The sequence below is a fragment of the Mesoplodon mirus genome (assembly GCF_964341445.2).
Source record: "Mesoplodon mirus genome assembly, chromosome: 17".
Lineage (NCBI taxonomy): Eukaryota > Metazoa > Chordata > Mammalia > Artiodactyla > Ziphiidae > Mesoplodon > Mesoplodon mirus.
This window is the reverse complement of record NC_138993.1, coordinates 18,213,810-18,232,855: the sequence shown is the minus strand read 5'-3', so window position 1 is coordinate 18,232,855 and position 19,046 is coordinate 18,213,810. Positions and strand designations below refer to the sequence as shown.

Below are 19,046 nucleotides of genomic sequence, written 5' to 3'. Positions count from 1 at the left end.
TGCACATGATGTTCATAAAGCTGATTAAGATCTTTTTCCTATTAAGAGAAGAAAAATGTTCTTTAAGTAATAAATTTGTTTCACTTAAATTATTTATCCTGCTTTTGCTATACAAATTAAGTCACAGAAACTCTAAGATGCAATTTCACAAGTACTTGTATTGAAACATTGCTTTTGACACTTTACAAACCTTTGTCTTTTTAAAAATAAAATATTTTTATGTGTTATGAAAGTAATACATGTTTATTATTATTATTATTATTTTTGTGGTACGCGGGCCTCTCACTGTTGTGGCCTCTCCCGTTGCGGAGCACAGGCTCCGGATGCGCAGGCTCAGCGGCCATGGCTCACGGGCCCAGCCGCTCCATGGCATGTGGGATCTTCCCGGACCGGGGCACGAACCTGTGTCCCCTGCATCGGCAGGCAGACTCTCAACCACTGCGCCACCAGGGAAGCCCCATGTTTATTATTTATAAAATTGACAGAAGAAAAAAAAATCCCTCATAATTCCACCACCTAGAGACTACTAACATTTTCGTGTTGTTTCTCAATCTTTTTTCTCTATTTCCTTTACTCATTTGATATCATTTAATTCTGGATCTTGCCCTTTTCACTTAACATAGGAAAATCCTCATGCTGTAATACTATCATAAACACTGGAGTGGCAACTTAGTCTAATGCTTTGGGAGTAGCCAGTGGTTTCACAGTTAGCTTGCCTGGGTTCAAATCCTGTCTCCATCTCTTACTAGTTGTGTAACCTTGCATAAGTTACTTTACCTTTTTCTGTGTCATCTTCCTCATCTGTAAAATGGAGTGTTACTGGTGCATACTACATGGAACTTTTATTGAAAAATGAATGACTTAATATTTGTAAAGGTCTTAGATAGTGCTTGGCATATACTATGTACTTTATGTGTTTGTTATTTTTATTTTATTTTTAAATTCAGTTTATTTAAACTAAATTTTTTTTTTAATTCACCAATTTCTCCTACCCCCACCCTTATCTTTGTCAACCACCATTCTGTTCTCTGTGTCTGTGAACTTGGGGGTTTTTGTTTGTTTGTTTTTAGACCCCACATATAAGACAGATCATATGGTATTTGTCTTTCTCTGTCTGACTTACTTCACTTAGCATAATGCTCTTGAGATCCCTTTGTGTTGTTCGAGATGGCAAGATTTCATTGTTTTATGGCTAGATAATATTCCAATGTGTATGTATATATATGCCACAATTTCTTTATCCATCCATCTGTTGATGGACACTTAGGTTGTTTTCATATTTTGGCTTTTGTAAGTAAATGATGCTTCAGTGAACATTGGGAGTGCATATGTCTCAAGTCAGTGTTTTCATCTTTGGATAAATAGCCAGAAGTGAAATTGCTGGATCATATTGTAGTTCTATTTTTAATTTTTAGAGGACCCTCCATACTGTTCTCTATAGTGGCTGCACCAACTTACACTCTCACCAACAGTGCCTGACAGCTCCCTTTTCAGCACACCCTAACCCCAACACTTGTTACTTCTAGTCTTTTTGATAATAGCCATTCTGACAGGTGTGAGGTGGTATCTCACTGTGGTTCTGATTTGCATTTCCCTGATGATTAATGATGTAGAGTATCTTTTTGTGTACCTGTTGGCCATCTGTATATCTTCTTTGGAAAAATGTCTATTCAGGTCTTCTGCCCATTTTTTAATTGGATTTGTTGGTTTTTTGCTATTGAGTTGTATGAGTTCTTTATATATTTGGGATATTAGCCTTTTGTCAGATATGTGATTTGCAAATATTTTCTCCCATTCAGTAGGTTGCCTTTTCGTTTTCTTGATGGCTTCTTTTGCTGTGCAGAAGCTTTTTAGTTTGTTGTATTCCCAGTTGTTTATTTTTGCTTTTGTTGCTTTTGCTCTTGGTGTCAAATTCAAAAAATTGCCAAAATCTATGTCAAGGAGCTTACCACCTGTTTTCTTCTAGGAATTTTATGGTTTTTATTATCATTTTATTGTCCTCTTAATGATTGCATAACAGTCCATTGTAGCAATGTAACATGTTTATTCCCTTATTATTGGACATTTAAAGTGTCTGTCATTTTTACCAGCCTTATGGAATTATTAACTTCAACCACTTCAGAATATAACTACTATCTGAGTTTTCTATGTTGTCAAATATTTACAGTGTATGAATGTGCCTTGAGGATTGTCCAGCAAGTTATATATTGAGTATAAAGGGTAAGAATTTTTAATAATCCAGTCTAAAACTAGATAAATGAGTAGGAGAGAAACTATTTATGAGACTTCTGAGGAAAAAAAATGTAAGTACTTAAAAGTTTTGAAATAGAAATCAAGTACTGTTGAACATGGCTGTCATTTAAAAATAGTTCTCTCTCCTACTGGTTTATAGTTTTAAATTTCAGTTAAGTAAGACTTACCTAAATTGCCTGAATGTTACTTTAGTAAGAATTAGAATAACTGCATTGTTCCCTCATATTTCTCTGCACATCACATATTTGTCTTTCTCTCCCAGCTCTTCCCATTTTGTCCTCTGGTGTTGTATCTTATCTTTATGCTAAAAGACCTCACATACTTTTCCAGAACAGAAGTAATATAGGATAACAGTGAAGACAATGGATTTGGGGCTCAGATCCTTGCTTACCCATTTATTAGTTATGTAACCATGGTTGAGATATTTAATCTCTATCCACAGTTTCTTCATCTGCAAAATGGGAATAATCATAGCTACTTTTGTAAAGTTGTAAAGATTACATGAGGTAATTTAGGGCCTGATACATGGCCAACACTCAGTAAATGTTAGGTATTATTATTATTATCATACATATAATCAGCATCACCACTACTACCATCCACACCCCCATAATTACATTACCAACATAATTGCTTCCTCCACTTCCTGTTCTACTTGAACAGAAACCTCATTCCCAGAACATGGCTTTTCTTGTAAATTTCTTAGAGGTTACTCCTTTTCTAGCATCCAGCCCTTGTTTCAGAAAACTAAGAGGTCAGCATACACCGAGTTTGTCATTCCCACTTTCAAACTTTCTTTGATTTATTGCATATCCCACCTACTTTGGGGCTCACAGGATTCTGTTATTTCATTCTGTCATCTACTTACCTCATAATCACTTTCCTGTGTCCGTAAATCATAAGCTCTGTAAGAGCTGCATCCTGAGCAACTGGGTTTATGGCTGGCACATAGAAAGGGTTCAATAAATATTTGTTGAATTAATAAATGAAAAATAAATCTGCTAAGAAAATTTGTGTTCAAAAACTGGTTGCATGGATGGATGGATGGATGAACAAATTTATCCCCTGGTTCAAAACTTTCTACTTCAAGTTTTACTTTTAGAGGAGACTTATGGACATTCCTATATTAGTGTCAACAAAGCTCATGGCTTAAAACAACACAAATGTATATTCTTACAGTTCTATAGGTCAGAAGTCTAAAATGGGTCTCACTAGACTAAAATCAAAATGGTGCCAGGGCTGCATTCCTTCTATAGACTCTCAGGGAGAATCTGTTTCCTTGCCTTTTCCAGCTTCTAGAAGCTGCCCACATTCCTTAGCTTGTGAACCTCTTCTTCCACCTTCAATGCCAGCAATGGTGGGAGGAGGCTTTTTCATGTTGCATCCCTCTAGCACTGACTCTCCTGCTTCCCTCTTTCACTTATAGGACCCTTGTGATTACAATGGTAGTGTGATTACATTGCCCAGATAATCCAGGACAACCTCCCCATCTCAAGATGATTAGCAACTTTAATTCCGTATGCAACCTTGCCATGTAATATAACATAGCCACAGGCTCCAGGGATTGGGACCGGGAGGTCTTTGGGGGACCATTATTCTGCCTACCACAATCCATAGTTCATATCCTTGCTACATAGTTCTTCACCTTCCCAATGCCAGGTAATTTACCTCTATTCCCCTTTAGTCCTTCTTAGCCATGGCCACACTAGGACTTTTCCATTGCTCAAAACTGCCCCAACTCTGAAACCTTAAACTACAGAATTTTATTTTCAGTTCTTCTGTATTTTGGAAAAGTATTCAGGGGCCAGATTATAAAAGCCTTATTTACTAGGTTGAGTAGTCTGAACTTGAACCTGAACAAAGCAGGAAGTCAATACAGAGTTTCATCGAGGAAAAAAATAAATGGCCACAGCCAAAGAAACCAGTCTTTAAATAGGAAATATTGAATTAATCACATCTTATGTACTAATTGTTTTTTCCCCCCTTAATCTGCGTTTAATTAGGAAAGGGAAGGAAAGCATGGACCCTTCGGAGATAATGAAGAGATGGCAAGAGTATCTACTGACAAAAAACAGGTGAATTTTTATGATTTAAAAAAAGACATAGGCTCATAATAACAAAGCAAAAGGAATGGTATAAAGTAGAATAAAAGTCTCTTTTATACTCAAGTTCCCCATTCCCACTTCCAAGAGAGTTTTTGTATCCTCTTTTAAAAATCATACATTTGCAAGACTATACATGTCTCTCCAAAGGTTGGGGGTGGTGAGGGAGAACAGATGGGATTATGTATTCTGTAATATGTTCCTACATCTTGCTCTTTCTTAAAATTTTTCAAATTTAACTCTTCTCACCTTCCCATATTAGTTTACATAGATGTGTTGAGAAACACTCTTCATGTTCTTTCAAACTCCAACACATCCTGCCGGTCTTGCCAAGAATGCAAGGCCCTAACTGTTCTTTACCTAGGCCATTTCTCAAGAGTTGTGTTTGCCACAAGCAACCTTGAGGGTTGAGATAATGTCTCCCTCTGGGACACAGAGCAGGTTTGCTCACTATTTGCAATAAAACACAACAGATTCCTGAGCTCAGTGTTCCTCTCCTGTAACACAACCCGCTTCATGTCCAGGAATCCATATGGACCCATCTGCATGACCCCTTGTGGGACTTGGGGGCAAGGGAACCATCACAAACATGATGCTCACATGGCTTGCTGTGCTGTGAACCATAAAGTCCTTTGTTTCTGACCCAGGAGTTTCATGTCTTCTGCTAGCATCCATGAAACAGTAACAGGCTAATTTACTAGCTTGTAAGTAGGGTAAAATCAAAGCCCAAACCTGGCAAGATGAACCTTGTTCTTTTTAATATTGCATAGTATTTCCTTGCTATTTTAATCTTTTGAGTTTTCCAGAGAGATTCTGATTCATTGGGTGTGAAGTGGAGACATGTATATTTTGAAAAAAGTTACCTTGATGATTCTGATGTACATTCCTGGAGATTTCCTGATTATTTCTGAGAGTGAGTCTCTAAAATGCCCAACAAGAATCTAGAAATAATTTATTTTAGAATAGTTAGATGTTTTTCTTTTTCTTTTTTTTTTTTTTTTGCGGTACGCGGGCCTCTCACTGCTGTGGCCTCTCCCGTTGCGGAGCACAGGCTCCGGACGCGCAGGCTCAGGGGCCATGTCTCACGGGCCCAGCCGCTCCGCGTCACACAGGATCCTCCCGGACCGGGGCACGAACCCGTGTCCCCTGCATCGGCAGGCGGACTCTCAACCACCGCGCCACCAGGGAAGCCCCTAGTTAGATGTTTTTAATGATAAGAAAGGCAAAAGGGAAAAGAGTCGTGAATTGCCATTTAAGTAAATGTACTAGTTCATTTACAAAGCAGACTGTCCTCTTTTGCCTATGTTTTAATGTAAAACTCTGTGACTAGGATTACTTAGACACTTGCCAAGATGTTAGTGAAGTGAAGCAAAATCAGGATCCAGAACAGTGATTCACTGCAAAGATTCAGTCTTCTGGGAGTTGGAGTAAGTGGAAGTATCGAAATGGAATGCAACTTAGGCTTTTATTGGTTTTGTTTTGTTTTCAGTTTGGGATGGAAAAATCTTGGTCTCAAACTTGATATTTTGGCCTTAACTGGAAACAAAATGGAAAAAAAACCCCACGATATTTTCTGAAGTGAAAAGGACTCTAGACAAAAAAGTGATAAACTTGGCCTAAAAGACTGTTCCAATAAAAAAATAAATTGTTGGGCCTCCCTGGTGGCGCAGTGGTTGAGAGTCCGCCTGCCGATGCAGGGGATACGGGTTCGTGCCCCGGTCTGGGAGGATCCCATATGCCGCGGAGCGGCTGGGCCCGTGAGCCATGGCCGCTGGGCCTGCGCATCCGGAGCCTGTGCTCCGCAACGGGGGAGGCCACGACAGTGAGAGGCCCGCATGCCGCAAAAAAAAAAAAAAAAAAAAAAAAAAAAAAAAAAAAATAAATTGTTGAGTATGTTTCCCATTTTTTAGGAATAATTTTTTTTTAAGTCTTTTGTGGTCAGGGTTTCTGGCTTTATTTCTGTCTGCATAACTACTTAGGAAATCTAAAGCTAAAATCATTTAATTGCAGCCATTTCCATTGGTCACAATTGGTTCATTTAAATAAAATGAGCTCTAGTCTACTGAGATCTTTTGATAAGGCCTCCAGTGGTAATTTTTTAAAAAGCTTGCTGGAAGTATTTAGAAGTAGATACTAACATATACTTTATGTTTGAGGAACATAAAGCTCTTAAGAAATTTGGGGATAGGGAGGGGAAAGGAGTCAAGGTAAATTTAAGGCTTATTTTAAAAGCCAGTATAGACAGGTCTTTCATATTTAATCTATGTTTTTGGACATATATTTTATAAGGGAAAGATTTTTATATTCCTTTTAAATGTCCAGAATGTTTAGGAGATGGTTGATTACCTCTGAAAGGGAATTCTATGAAATCTTCTCTGTTCCTTCACATTTCACAAAGTATCGTTCTCTATAGTTTCAAAAATTTATACTCATAATTGAAACCGAAACTTGACTATTTTAGTAAATACAGCTTTGGTCTGATCTTTAAAGTGATTTAAAATGTGTCCTATTGGGAATAACTGTAGAGTAAAATCCCTTTGAAAGGGATTAGGGAATAATGGACACTCTGTTCTCAGCCCAAGTCCCCCTCATATTGTAAAATCCCTTATGAACCCAAGGATTAGGTTTACATTCCTTACTTCAGGATCTTTTGCTGTGAAAACAGCATAGACTGTTTTGTGGCTTATGTAGAACTGATTTTTAACTTTAGTCTATTTTATCTGATATTAATATTGTTACAGCAGCTTATTTGATTAGTATCTGTATAAATTAGGACACTTTAGGTTTAAAGTAACCACTCTTTAGAACTCCAGCCAGTGCTCAGCCTCTGGGGCTTAAAGCAGTCAGCCCAGTCCCTTACTGTGGGTGGGAAACTGCTGAGATAGCTGCAGTTTACTGCTTTTGCTTTGAGTTCTGTCTTCCTTTCTAACACCTGAGGGTTATGTCTTCCTTTCTTTTGAGCTTGACTATTCATTTTAAAACATTTTTAAAATTATAAATAATCTATATATTTGTAGGAGGTGGGTCCTACCACATTAGTCTAGACTGCCATAGTCCTAAAAATTGTTAGAGTCAATTTTTAGAAAGAAGTTGAGAATTACCTTTATTTTAGTCAGTATTTAAAATATTTTAAAATTTAGTAGATGTAAGCTATTGTATATAGGATGGATAAGCAAGGTCCCTGTATATCACAGAGAACTATATTCAATATCCTATCATAAACCATAATGGAAAAGAATATTAAAAAAATGAATGTATATATATGTATGGCTGAATCACTTTGCTTTACAGCAGTAATTAACACACCATTGTAAATCAACTATACTTCAATAAAAAGATGTTTTTTTGAAAACTTAATATGACCTCTGATTTAGTTCTGCCTTTTACCATCTATGGGTCTTTCGGAAAATCATGTAAGCTCTGGCCTTCACTTATCCATGTGTAAAATCACAGGGTTTTCCAAGTTTTTCCTTATTATCTAGAAGCTTAATACTAAGTAGTCTTAGACTAGATTAAGAAACAAGTCAAATCGACTTCATTATTGCCCTTTACTAGGTTAAAATGTATTCATTTCTTACTAGGGTAAATTTATGATAATTAAATGCATAATTGTTTGGTTAATAAAGCCTAGATTTAGAAAATTTCTGGTAGCAAGTCAACATTAAACTTTCAGAAAAATTTTTGGACCTAATGAGAAATGTGCTTTTGTTCAAACTGTTCAGATGAAGAACTAAACAAAACTTTCATTTTATTAATAAATCAAGTATAATCCATGATACGATCATTAGATATTATAACTAATCACATAAATTATAAAATAAATTATTATTTTGTATCTTAATGTAGGTGAAGAGAACTGGTCTTGTGGTGGTGAAAAACATGAAAATTGTTGGTCTCCACTGTTCAAGTGAAGATTTACATGCTGGGAAAATCGCTCTGATAAAACATGGGTCAAGGTTGAAAAACTGTGATCTTTATTTCTCCAGAAAACCATGTTCTGCTTGTTTGAAAATGATTGTAAATGGTAAGTGCAGATAAGGCTTTGTTGGAGATTAATAGCATTTATCTGAGAACAAATCAAATGGGAACAAATTGCCTAAATACCACAGAGATAATTTAGAAATATAAATATATATCTGAAGACAGTTTGATGTACGGTAAGAAGAAGAGTCAGAAAACATGGATTCTGGTCTCAGCTCTGTCACTAACTAGTTAGATGACCCTCAGTGTATTGGTAGATGTAATACTAGCTGCTATAACAAATAAACCTCAACATTTCAGTGGCTTAATACACTAGACACTTATCACCCGTGTAATAGTCCAATGCAAGTGTTGCTGAACAGCAGACAGCTCTTCTCCATGTGGTGGATCCGTGGGCCTAGGCATCTTCTGTCTTGTTGCTACTGTCATCCTTCTGGCCTCCTCTGCATCTAGAGACAGAGAGTAGAGAAGGCATACCTGCTTCTTAAAAACCCTGGCCTGGAAGTCACAGACATCATTTCTGTTCACATCCATTGTGGGAACTGTAGTTTCTGGCTGGGCGGCTGCCTCCCAGTGACCCCTCTATCCTTTGGAAGGAGGAGAACACAGTATTAACACACAGCTATCTATCTATGCCACTCTGGGCTACTCACTAATCCTCTTGGTGATTATGATTCTATTTTGCACCCAGGTAAGTATTCAGACCACTTTCCTATTTAAAAAATAGTATATCTTTTACATAGGCACTGTGATGACTGTGATTTATAATATGAATTATATACTTAGTCTTCATTCCATTCTGGACACAGAGCAACTAAAATCTTTTGAATTTCCGGAGTGTTAAGAATGAGAAAGGTGTCTTGTTGTTCATAACAAGTCCCTTTCCGCCATTACTGAGTTTATGTTAATGAGGTAACTTTTGCGAATCCCCTACGGATGGGGCCTGGTTGCCAGGGGAACCAGCCAGGTGACTAGAGGGTTGGAACTTGCAGCCTCACCCCCACCAGACCTCTAGGGAGGAGAACCGGGCTATAGTTTGAGTTCAAACACCAATGGCCAGTGACCTAATCGATCATGCCTATGTAATGAAGCTTCCTTAAAACCCAAAAGGACACAGTTCAGAGAGCTTCTGGGGAAAAAAAGGCTAATGTAGTTCCTAATCCTTTCCCTCAAGGTGTTATTTGGGGGCAAAAAGGGGCAAAAACCAATTTAATGTAATACATCATGTAATACCAAATGAGTAATAACAGCTGTAAATGATATATGAGCTCAGAGGAGTGACAGTGATCCCTGCAGGCTGGCATGTTATAAATAGCTGGGGCTTAAGCTGGACCTTTATGGGTCAGATGTAGAGGAGGAGGAACACATTCCTGGTCAGGAGGACAATGCATGCGCATGTGGGGTCATCAAGTTGTGAGAAGCAGGGTTCTGGGGGTCAGTGTTCGGAGTGGAAAATTATTCTTGAAGAGAATAGTGGCAGAAGGATTATAATGATAGGTTGGGGCCTTAATGGAGAACTTTGAAAAACTGTCTGGCCTTTGGGCTCTATCTTATAGAACAGAGTTGCTAAATTTGCTTTGAGGGAGAGCTGTTTTTGTTTATATCAAAGTCTTAAGAGTAAGGATCAGATCGGTGATGAGGGCAGTTCCCTTAAGCTACAAGTGGAAGCACTTCCAGAAGAAATGGTCATGTGGCTAGGGTCTCCTGGCCTGCATCGAGTATTTCAAGCTGGTAAGTAGGTATCTATGATAAGTTATTAGATTCTGTAGTCTTTCCCCTGCAATTACGAATAGAGAAGGTAAGTGTGATTGTGGTGGTGGCATTTTTTTTCTCCTTTTCCCATTGAAGAGTTTTGAGCAGGATGTAACATGATTATTATTTGTTGTTGTTATTGAATTAGAACATGGAAAGATAAAGACGTTGAGAGCTTGATTAGTAGACTGTTGCATTAGATAAGGTGTAAAATAGGGTTCAGGTGGCGGCATCGATCTAGAAAGGAAAGAATGTGAAAGAACCAGACATTTGTCGACTGATCTCTTCTAGAGTCAAGAGAGAAGAATGAATAAAAGTCGTGTTTTGCGCTGAGTTGACTACACTTAAAGCACTCTTAATAGCCTCAGAGCCAAGGATTAGAAAAATGGAGGCGTACGAGTAAATTCACCATTGCTTGTGTCTTTGAGTTCAGACACTTAAACCTTGCAAGAGAGATAATGAAATGTGGAAAATCAGGAAGGACATGCAATGGAAATGCTTTTATGCTGGTATTAGAGCCATATATAAATAACATTGCTATGTTTGATTAGGCTTATATGTTGCTTACTCCTCTTGGAAAGGGGCGTGGTTTAACCCCATGCTCTGGCTAACTTATTTCAGTTATAATTACTGTTACCTCAGTTACAAAGCAAACATTTCTAAAGCCTAGTGGTTCTCAAAGTGTGGTCTGTGACCTCCTCATGGTCCACAAGGTAAAACTATTTTCATAATAATACTACATTTATGCTAATAGTACTAAAAAAATGTTGAGTAAAACTACTGTTGCGGTTGTATGAATCAAGGCAATAGTAGTCATTGTACTCTTACATAGCCACCTATTTGGAGTTAAAAAAAAAAGGTGGAGGGTGTGGAGTTTCATGTAAGAATGTCATTGATGAAACAGTAAAAAAAAAAAAAAAAAAAATCAATTTTATTAAACCCAACCCTTAGTACGCATCTTTTTAAGATTCTGTATGAGAAAATAGGAGGTGGACATAAAGCACTTTTGCTGTAAACCTAAGTATGAAGTTTGCCTTAAGGAAAACTGCTTATGCAATTGTTTGAGTCACAAACTGAATTACCCAGTTTTTTTCATGGAACACCATGAACTAACAAACCATAGTTACTTAGACTTGGCTATTTGACAGACATTTTCTCAAAAATGAATGAAGTGAAACCGTCACTTCCAGGAAAACAACTGACAGCATTTATTGCCACTGATAAAATTTGAGCCTTCAAGTGAAAATTAGAATTGAAAAACTCCTGTGTACTATCATCATAAGCTTACAGCTTCCCACTGCTTAAAGACTCTTCTGATGAGATTGGTGGTTATATTAATGAATGAGTTTTTTTTTTTTAAGTATTGTGAAATCAGTAAACTCTTGTTTTCCAAATGACCAGTGCATGATGCTAGAAAATCACATGTGAGTGAAAGAACCATTCTAAGTGTAAGACAGACCAGTGGACTTTAACATAACAGTACACAAAGTTTGTTGTGTGATTTCAGATTCCACACTGTAACTCACCTCTAAGAAACTATCCCTTCTCAAAATTTTATGTAGTGTGAAGAGTATTCATAATTATTTGAAATGGCTGTTAAAATACTCCTTTTTTAACTGCATATCATGTGAGGCTGGACACTTTTTGTATATACTTCAATGAAAAGCTAAGGCAAGAGGTTGAAAGCAGAAGCAGATTTGAGAACCCAACTATCTTCTATTCAGCCGGATAATAGAGATTTATATAAACTTTAATGCCATTCTTCTCAACTGGTTTTTGTTGTTATTTTGGAAAATTGTTATTTTTTATTGAACTATGTTATTTATATTAATTTATGATGGTTCTTATTGCTATTTTTAATGAATTAATATTTTAAAATTTTGCTTAAATTTTCTAATGCAGTAAATATCAGTAGATATAGTCCACATAAACAAAAACTCTTTGAGGTCCTCATCGATTTTTAAGAGTGTAACAGAGGGCTTCCCTGGTGGTGCAGTGGTTGAGAATCCGCCTGCCGATGCAGGGGATACGGGTTCGTGCCCCGGTCCGGGAAGATCCCACATGCCGCGGAGAGGCTGGGCCCATGAACCATGGCCGCTGAGCCTGTGCGTCCGAAGCCTGTGCTCCGCAATGGGAGAGGCCACAACAGTGAGAGGCCCATGTATGGCAAAAAAAAAAAAAAAAAAAGAGTGTAACAGAGTCTGAGACCCAAAAATTTGAGAACCTTTGCTGTAGCTTCTACTACTAGTACATGAAAATACGTTTAAACATTGGTCATCCCCTCTTCTTGAATCAGGATTACTAGAAGCAACCAGAATGCTTAGGTGAAAGATTGATCATTACTGCTGGTTAGGAAATGAATTATGAGAACTCCAACAGAGGGAAAAAGAAACAGCCAGAGGAAACATTCTGATAGCTTTGAGGCCTTCAAGATTACTTTACAGCCCAAGGCACAGTAAGGGTCAGTAGTAGCAGGGAGTAGATAGAAATGTGTTTGTTTAACTCGAATTTTTTAGTTCATCTATATCTTTGAATGCAGAAAACGTGTGGGCCATCTGCCTGTTCACTTCTGTGCACAATTATCAAAAACGTAAATGCCTCTCCTAGCGGAAGTTACATGAAACACTAGCAAAGGGGTTTCTTTGTTGTAAAATAGTAACTGATGAACATTTATGTGCTTAGTTCTGTATAAGGCATCTCATCGTTCATTCTCAAACACAAATTTAAAACTTTTCATATTTGTTATCCAGTTTTGTTTTCTCTTTTGTAAATTGTTCATATATTTTGTCTCTCTTGGAGGCTTTATTCTTGTCAATTCATATGTGCTCTTAGTGGATTAAAATATTTGTATATCAAAGATTACTAACCTTTTCTCTGTTAAATTGATTGAAAAATGTTCCTTCTAGTTTGTTGTTTTGTCTTCAATTTTGTGGACTTAAAAACAATTAATATTGCTTCCTCTCCCCCCGCTTCCCTGCTGCCCTCACATTACAAATTCTTTGTGGACGTTTTGGATAACTGCATATTTTATTATGAGGAAGACTGTAATGTGTTAAACCATTCCTCTATTTTGGCCATTTAGATTTTTTCTTTTTTACTGTTTTAAACAATGCTGCACTAAACATATGCATGCATGAATTTTCTTTTGTCTTTATTTCAAATATTTTCTTAGAAGAGCTTCCCAGAGGAAGAGTTTAGAGTACAGGTACCTTTTTCATGTGTAGATGAATTGTTTATTTCAGGTACAAAACTCTAGCCAGTATCAGTTATGTTATGGTATTTCTAAAAGCTGCCATTTGATTACTTGGAGGACTCTGGTATATAGTCCTAGCTCTGGGCTTTGGGACCACACTTAGCAAAGGTAGTGATTCCACAGATACCTTCCATGGGTTTTGTTGTCGGCAAACTTTTCCTATAAAGGGCCAGATGGTAAGTATTTTAGGCTTTGCAAGCCGTAGGGTATCCATACAGCTATTCAGTTCTCAACTCAGCTACACTCCATTGTAGTACAGAAACAGCCAGAGACAATGTCAAAGATTAGGTTTGTCTGTGTTTCCACAAATCTTTATAGGCACTGCAATTTGGGTTTTATATGATTTTCATGTCACAAAATAGTTTTCTTTTGATTTTCCAACTATTTAAAACTGTGAAATCCATTGTTGACCTGAAAGCTGTATAAAAGTAGACAACAGGACAGATTTGGCCTGTGGCCACAGTGTGCCAGCACTTGGGCTACATTATTGGTGACTTGGTAATAGACTTTTATTATATTGGGACCTTTGGACCTACTGCAGTGATATGGTGGATTTATCAAGAAAACCCTTAATTTCAGCATGCATCTGATAACTACCTTTCATATTTTGTATTTCAGCTGGAGTTAACCGAATTTCATATTGGCCTGCTGATCCAGAAATAAGCTTGCTTACTGAGGCTTCTAGTTCTGAAGATGCAAAGTTAGATGCCAAAGCAGTGGAAAGATTGAAGTCAAACAGTCGGGCCCATGTGTGTGTCTTACTTCAGCCTTTGGTGTGTTATATGGTGCAGTTTGTAGAGGAGACCTCTTACAAATGTGACTTTATTCAAAAAATTTCAAAAACATTGCCGGACACTACCATTGACTTTTATTCTGAATGTAAACAAGAAAGAATAAAAGAATATGAAATGATATTTTTGGTTTCCAGAGAAGAAATGCATAAGCAAATACTGATGACTATAGGTTTGGAGAACCTGTGTGAAAATCCGTACTTTAGCAACCTAAGACAAAACATGAAAGACCTTATCCTGCTTTTGGCCACAGTAGCTTCCAGTGTGCCCAACTTTAAACACTACGGATTTTATTGTAGCAATACCGAACAGATTAATGAAATTCACAATCAGAGTTTGCCGCAAGAAATTGCAAGGCACTGCATGATTCAGGCCAGGTTATTGGCATATCGAACTGGTGAGTTATACGCTTAGTTCATAAATCGGGGCTGCTTGGGTCGTATTTGTCTCAGAAGTAAAGTGGTGTTCATTTCATCTATGGTAGCGTTTATTGACTCTTAGATACTAAGGTTTTGTTGGTCATACAAATAAAGAGAAGTTAGTGAGACCCTTGAGTAGACAACTCTTAGAGTAGTTTTAGGATTTCTTGTGGCCTATATCAGGTGCTACATTTATAAATCAGAATCTGATTAGGCCCTTTCTGCTTCTTGCTTTTATCATTTCACAGTTGAATGAGCCCTCCACTAGAGATAGGACAAAAAGAGAGGGGAGAGAGAACCAGAATTATTCATTTTTTTCTTAACTCTTCAGTACTCTGTAGGTATTCAGTATTTAGTAAAAACTTAAAAAATCTTTAAAAACATGAATTCAAAATAACGAATAGAATCAAAGTAAAGGAATTTTGTCATATTCTTCCAATTTCTGGTATGTCTTCAATCAGCAGGTGGAGAAATCAAACATTTTTACTTTACTATATTAAGTTGTACCTGAGTAAGTATGTGAAAAAGGAAAATATTACTTGGGAGTTTTCTCTATCATGATAAAAGGTGGTACCTGTACTTCCAATTATAGAACAGTGTTTTTACATTTCAGCAGACATAACATTTTTCAAAGTAGAATCATGATCACTTTTTAAAATGCAACTTTGAAATAAGGAAAAGAAAATGCAGGCAGGAGGAACAGTAGAGTAAGATTTGGTGAGTAGGCTATAGTAGGAATTTTTAAACTTATCCCAAGAAAGGAGAAGAGAGAAAATCTTCAGAAAAAGTCCATACAAATGCCACTGGTCTGCAGTATATGCTCAACAAAGACCACAGGTTGAAGTAATTTCAGTAAAATGGAGGTTTTCAAATGGCAGCGTGTTAGAATCACCCTAGAAACTTTTATTAAAAGTAAGAATGCTCAAATTCTAACCCAGACCTACTAAACTTGGTCCCTAAGGGTATGTCCTAGGACTGTGAATTTTTAAATTTCTGTAAGGGATTCCAACATTCAGCAGGGTTAATAATCACTTGATTCTTATTAAAGAATTTGATTCTACTATAGGCACAAACTACATGATGCCAAACAACTGTATTCTGTAAAGCTCTGACTTAATGTAATTATCTTGTATCATGGGCTATATGTTAGTCTCTGCCAACTCCAGCTTTATAAAGAATTTTTCTCCCAACCATTCTGGAAGGACAGAAACATAAATGGAAACAGCTGTTACAGCTATACTTCACTAATTCTCATTTGCTAATTAGAATTCAGCAGATTCCAGAGTGAGCGTAAGACGGGAGGTGTGAGTCTGTTTTTTTACTTGATCTCAGGAGCTCCTCTCCTAATACCTAATAATACCGTGTATGACTCCACTGTTTAAAGATGCAGTAATGTATAGATATAAATTTGCATATATATTCTTTATTAGATACTCTACTAGTATAGTTATAGTATTGTAAATTTATCTGCTGTTACTGTGCAGAGTTTTGTACTTATGCGCTTGATGGGCAATTTAAAAGGTTTTTCAAGGTTAATTTTTTGTCTATGTATGACTTTCTTGCCTGGAACCCAAATCCTGAATAGAATGCGACTCTTTGTCATGTGCTCCTTTCCACTGTGAGCTCTTCCAGGGGAGAGACCATGTCCTCCTCATCATTGTTTTTTCCTCAGCACAAAAGAAATATTTTTATATACAAAGATAAATGGTCCACAGTCCCCTACCCAAAGCTCTTGAAGCCAGGTGAAAAGGAATTCAGAATTTTTTCAGATTTTAGAAAAATAATATGTACATGCTATATGTATGTGTGTGTCAAGCTGTTTTAAAAAACTTGATATAAGGGATTGCAGATAAGGAATTCTGGACTGATACTCCTCATTGATAATAAATAAGTTATTGAGCACCTACTATGTGTCAGGCACAGAGCTAGGTGATTTATATATGTACCTCACTTAACATTGAGGACAATCCAGCAAGGAAGATATCCCCTTGACTTAGTGTGTTTCTAATAACTCAAACTTTAAATTTTATGCTGTTCAGCTCACATAACCTTATTTCACTCTAACAGGTGAAGAAATCATTCCGTTAAACCATTTCATTTAAAAATATACATATGATTTAAAAGAATGCCAAAACTTCTAACAGAGTTCTAAAACTAATTGAAAGTAGGTAATTAATAATTGATTTTTGAATGATGAGTAAATAGGATCCACATCGGTGTCATTAAAAGTATGTTTCTAAGCTACTTTGAGGGTAGCAAAAAAGTGACAAAATTTGTTTAGACTCTAGGGGAAAAAACAGAGATAGGAGGGCATCACATCTTACCTACCTGGTTTAAGTGTGAGTTTTGATTTCTTTTTATGTCCTGTTCCCCATTAGACTAGGCATTTTCCAAAGCTGACGATTATGCCTTCCTTCTGAACCACAACGCTGATGATGAAAGTAGGTTGGAGTAGCCAAGAAAGTTAACTGTTTCAAATCATAACTCAGCGGTTCTCAACTTTTAGTTGCCTGCGAGTCAGAGGTGATGCTCATGAGAAGTACAGATTCCTGAGTCCGCTGCCTCCCTTGAGAGGTTGATTCATGGAATTTCCATGGGAGCCAGGAGTCTGCCTTTGTAACAAGCAGCCAGTCATTCTGATGCAGTTGGTTTGTGAGCCACACTTGGACAAACCCTGACATGACCACAGTATTGGGAGCTAAAATAACCATGCCTGTGTTCCAGAACCATAGGATAAAGAGTCCTCTGACTTTCAGTGACCAAAGAGTCTCAGGAATTTGGCTCAGTGATTTTAAGTTGACCTTTCCTTCAAGGGTATACAGAGAAAATCCTGTGAATGACCAGATCCTGGGGAGCAATTTACAGACGTGAAAGTTTTTTGAGAAACTTTACATAAAAATTACTGACGTGAAAAGATTTTTGAGAAATTACCTCATCTGTCATCCAACCTTGGGGGCTGGGTGAAATCTACTCATCGTATATGGATGAAATTTTATTGTGATTTCAAAAGACATGTAGTAAAGAATATTTTCTTGGTGAAACTAACCTTAGCTAAGTAGTAGAGCTTTATTTTTGGCTGTGTTGGGTCTTTGTTGCTGCGTGCAGGCTTTCTCTAGTTGCGGTGACTGGGGTTACTCTTCGTTGAGGTGCGCGGGCTTCTCATGGCGGTGGCTTCTCTTGTTGTGGAGCACGGGCTGTAGGTGCGTGGGCTTCAGTAGTTGTGGCATGCGGGCTCAGTAGTTGTGGCATGCGGGCTCAGTAGTTGTGGCGCACGGGTTTAATTGCTCTGCGCCATGTGGGATCTTCCCAGACCAGGGCTCGAACCCCTATCCCCTGCATTGGCAGGTAGATTCTTAACCACTGTGCCACCAAGGAAGTCCCTGAGCTTAGTTTAAAAAATCACATTTTTTTCCCTCCTGACAAGATTTAGGCTGTCCCTAGACTGAAACAGAAAAAGTGGCTCCTGGACTAAAAAATAATAATATGAAAAATACTTAGTGTCAATGGTAGGAAAAGTAGACTCTTGATATGAAGAGTTTCTATTTGAGTTTTTCATTTTGTGTTTCAGATTTATGCATGTATTAAGTACAATTTTACTTAAAGGTTTTCATTTATAATATAAACAAAATATAATCTTAGGTTTTTAACTTCTATATTGCTTACCTTAGAAAGGAGCATAAAGCCATAATTATATTCTTTTCCCTTCATGTTGTATTCTGACAATCTTGGAAGGAACAAAACTTTGTTTACCCCCAAATTCCTTTCCTGACAGTCTCCACTCTATAACGTATGTTTCTCCCATACACTGTTCCTCAGCATCCTGCTCATTTCCTTCATAGCCCAGCACAGCACCTAGGTTCTTAGATGTTTCCTTGTTACCATCTTCCTTCTCCATCGGACCATAAGCTTCGTGAGTACAGGCACTCAGGTATTCAGTGAAGGGGAACCTTTGTTACAAAATTCTTCACATTGGAGGGAGGCAAGCCGGTTGGGTGTGACGGCTAAATTTTAGTCACTTAATTTCTTTGCCTGTTTTCTCATCTAGAAAAGGAAATTTTGTCTGCTTTACCTTTAGGATAAAAGTGAGATAATGGATAACAAGTGTTTAAAATAAATGATAAAAATGCTTTGTGGTATAATTTTGAAAACCCAAGCTTGCTTGACCTGAAGATGGGGAATTTCATTATAGTATCATAACTTTCTTAAAAAATTAACTTTATCCTAGTTTTTCATGCATAGGTAGAATAATGTTTCTTTGTACTTTTACTAGGAAAGTATTTAAATATGTTATTATTGGAAGGATTAACTTTTAGGAAATTGTGGGGTGAAGCCACAGTTTCGTTTAATCCTCATCACTATGAAAATGCCTGAGGGCAAGTTCACAGATAATCTTCACTTTCTCTGTGTAAATGTACCTACTTAACTATATTGGTCTCTTATTAAGATTTTGATAAATACTATGGTTTTTATAATTTGTGTATAATTGTCTTAGAAA

At 37.2% G+C, this 19,046-nt stretch overlaps 1 protein-coding gene across 1 annotated transcript in view; it reads left to right on the top strand.

The window, feature by feature from the left end:
• Positions 1-19,046, top strand: part of CDADC1 (cytidine and dCMP deaminase domain containing 1) — a 42,237-nt gene that overhangs the window by 4,347 nt on the left and 18,844 nt on the right. Inside the window, exons 3-5 of the mRNA XM_082602529.1 lie at positions 4,257-4,328; positions 8,202-8,379; positions 13,960-14,529. Coding sequence (XP_082458655.1) covers positions 4,257-4,328; positions 8,202-8,379; positions 13,960-14,529 — 820 coding nt within the window. The remainder of the gene's footprint in view (positions 1-4,256; positions 4,329-8,201; positions 8,380-13,959; positions 14,530-19,046) is intronic.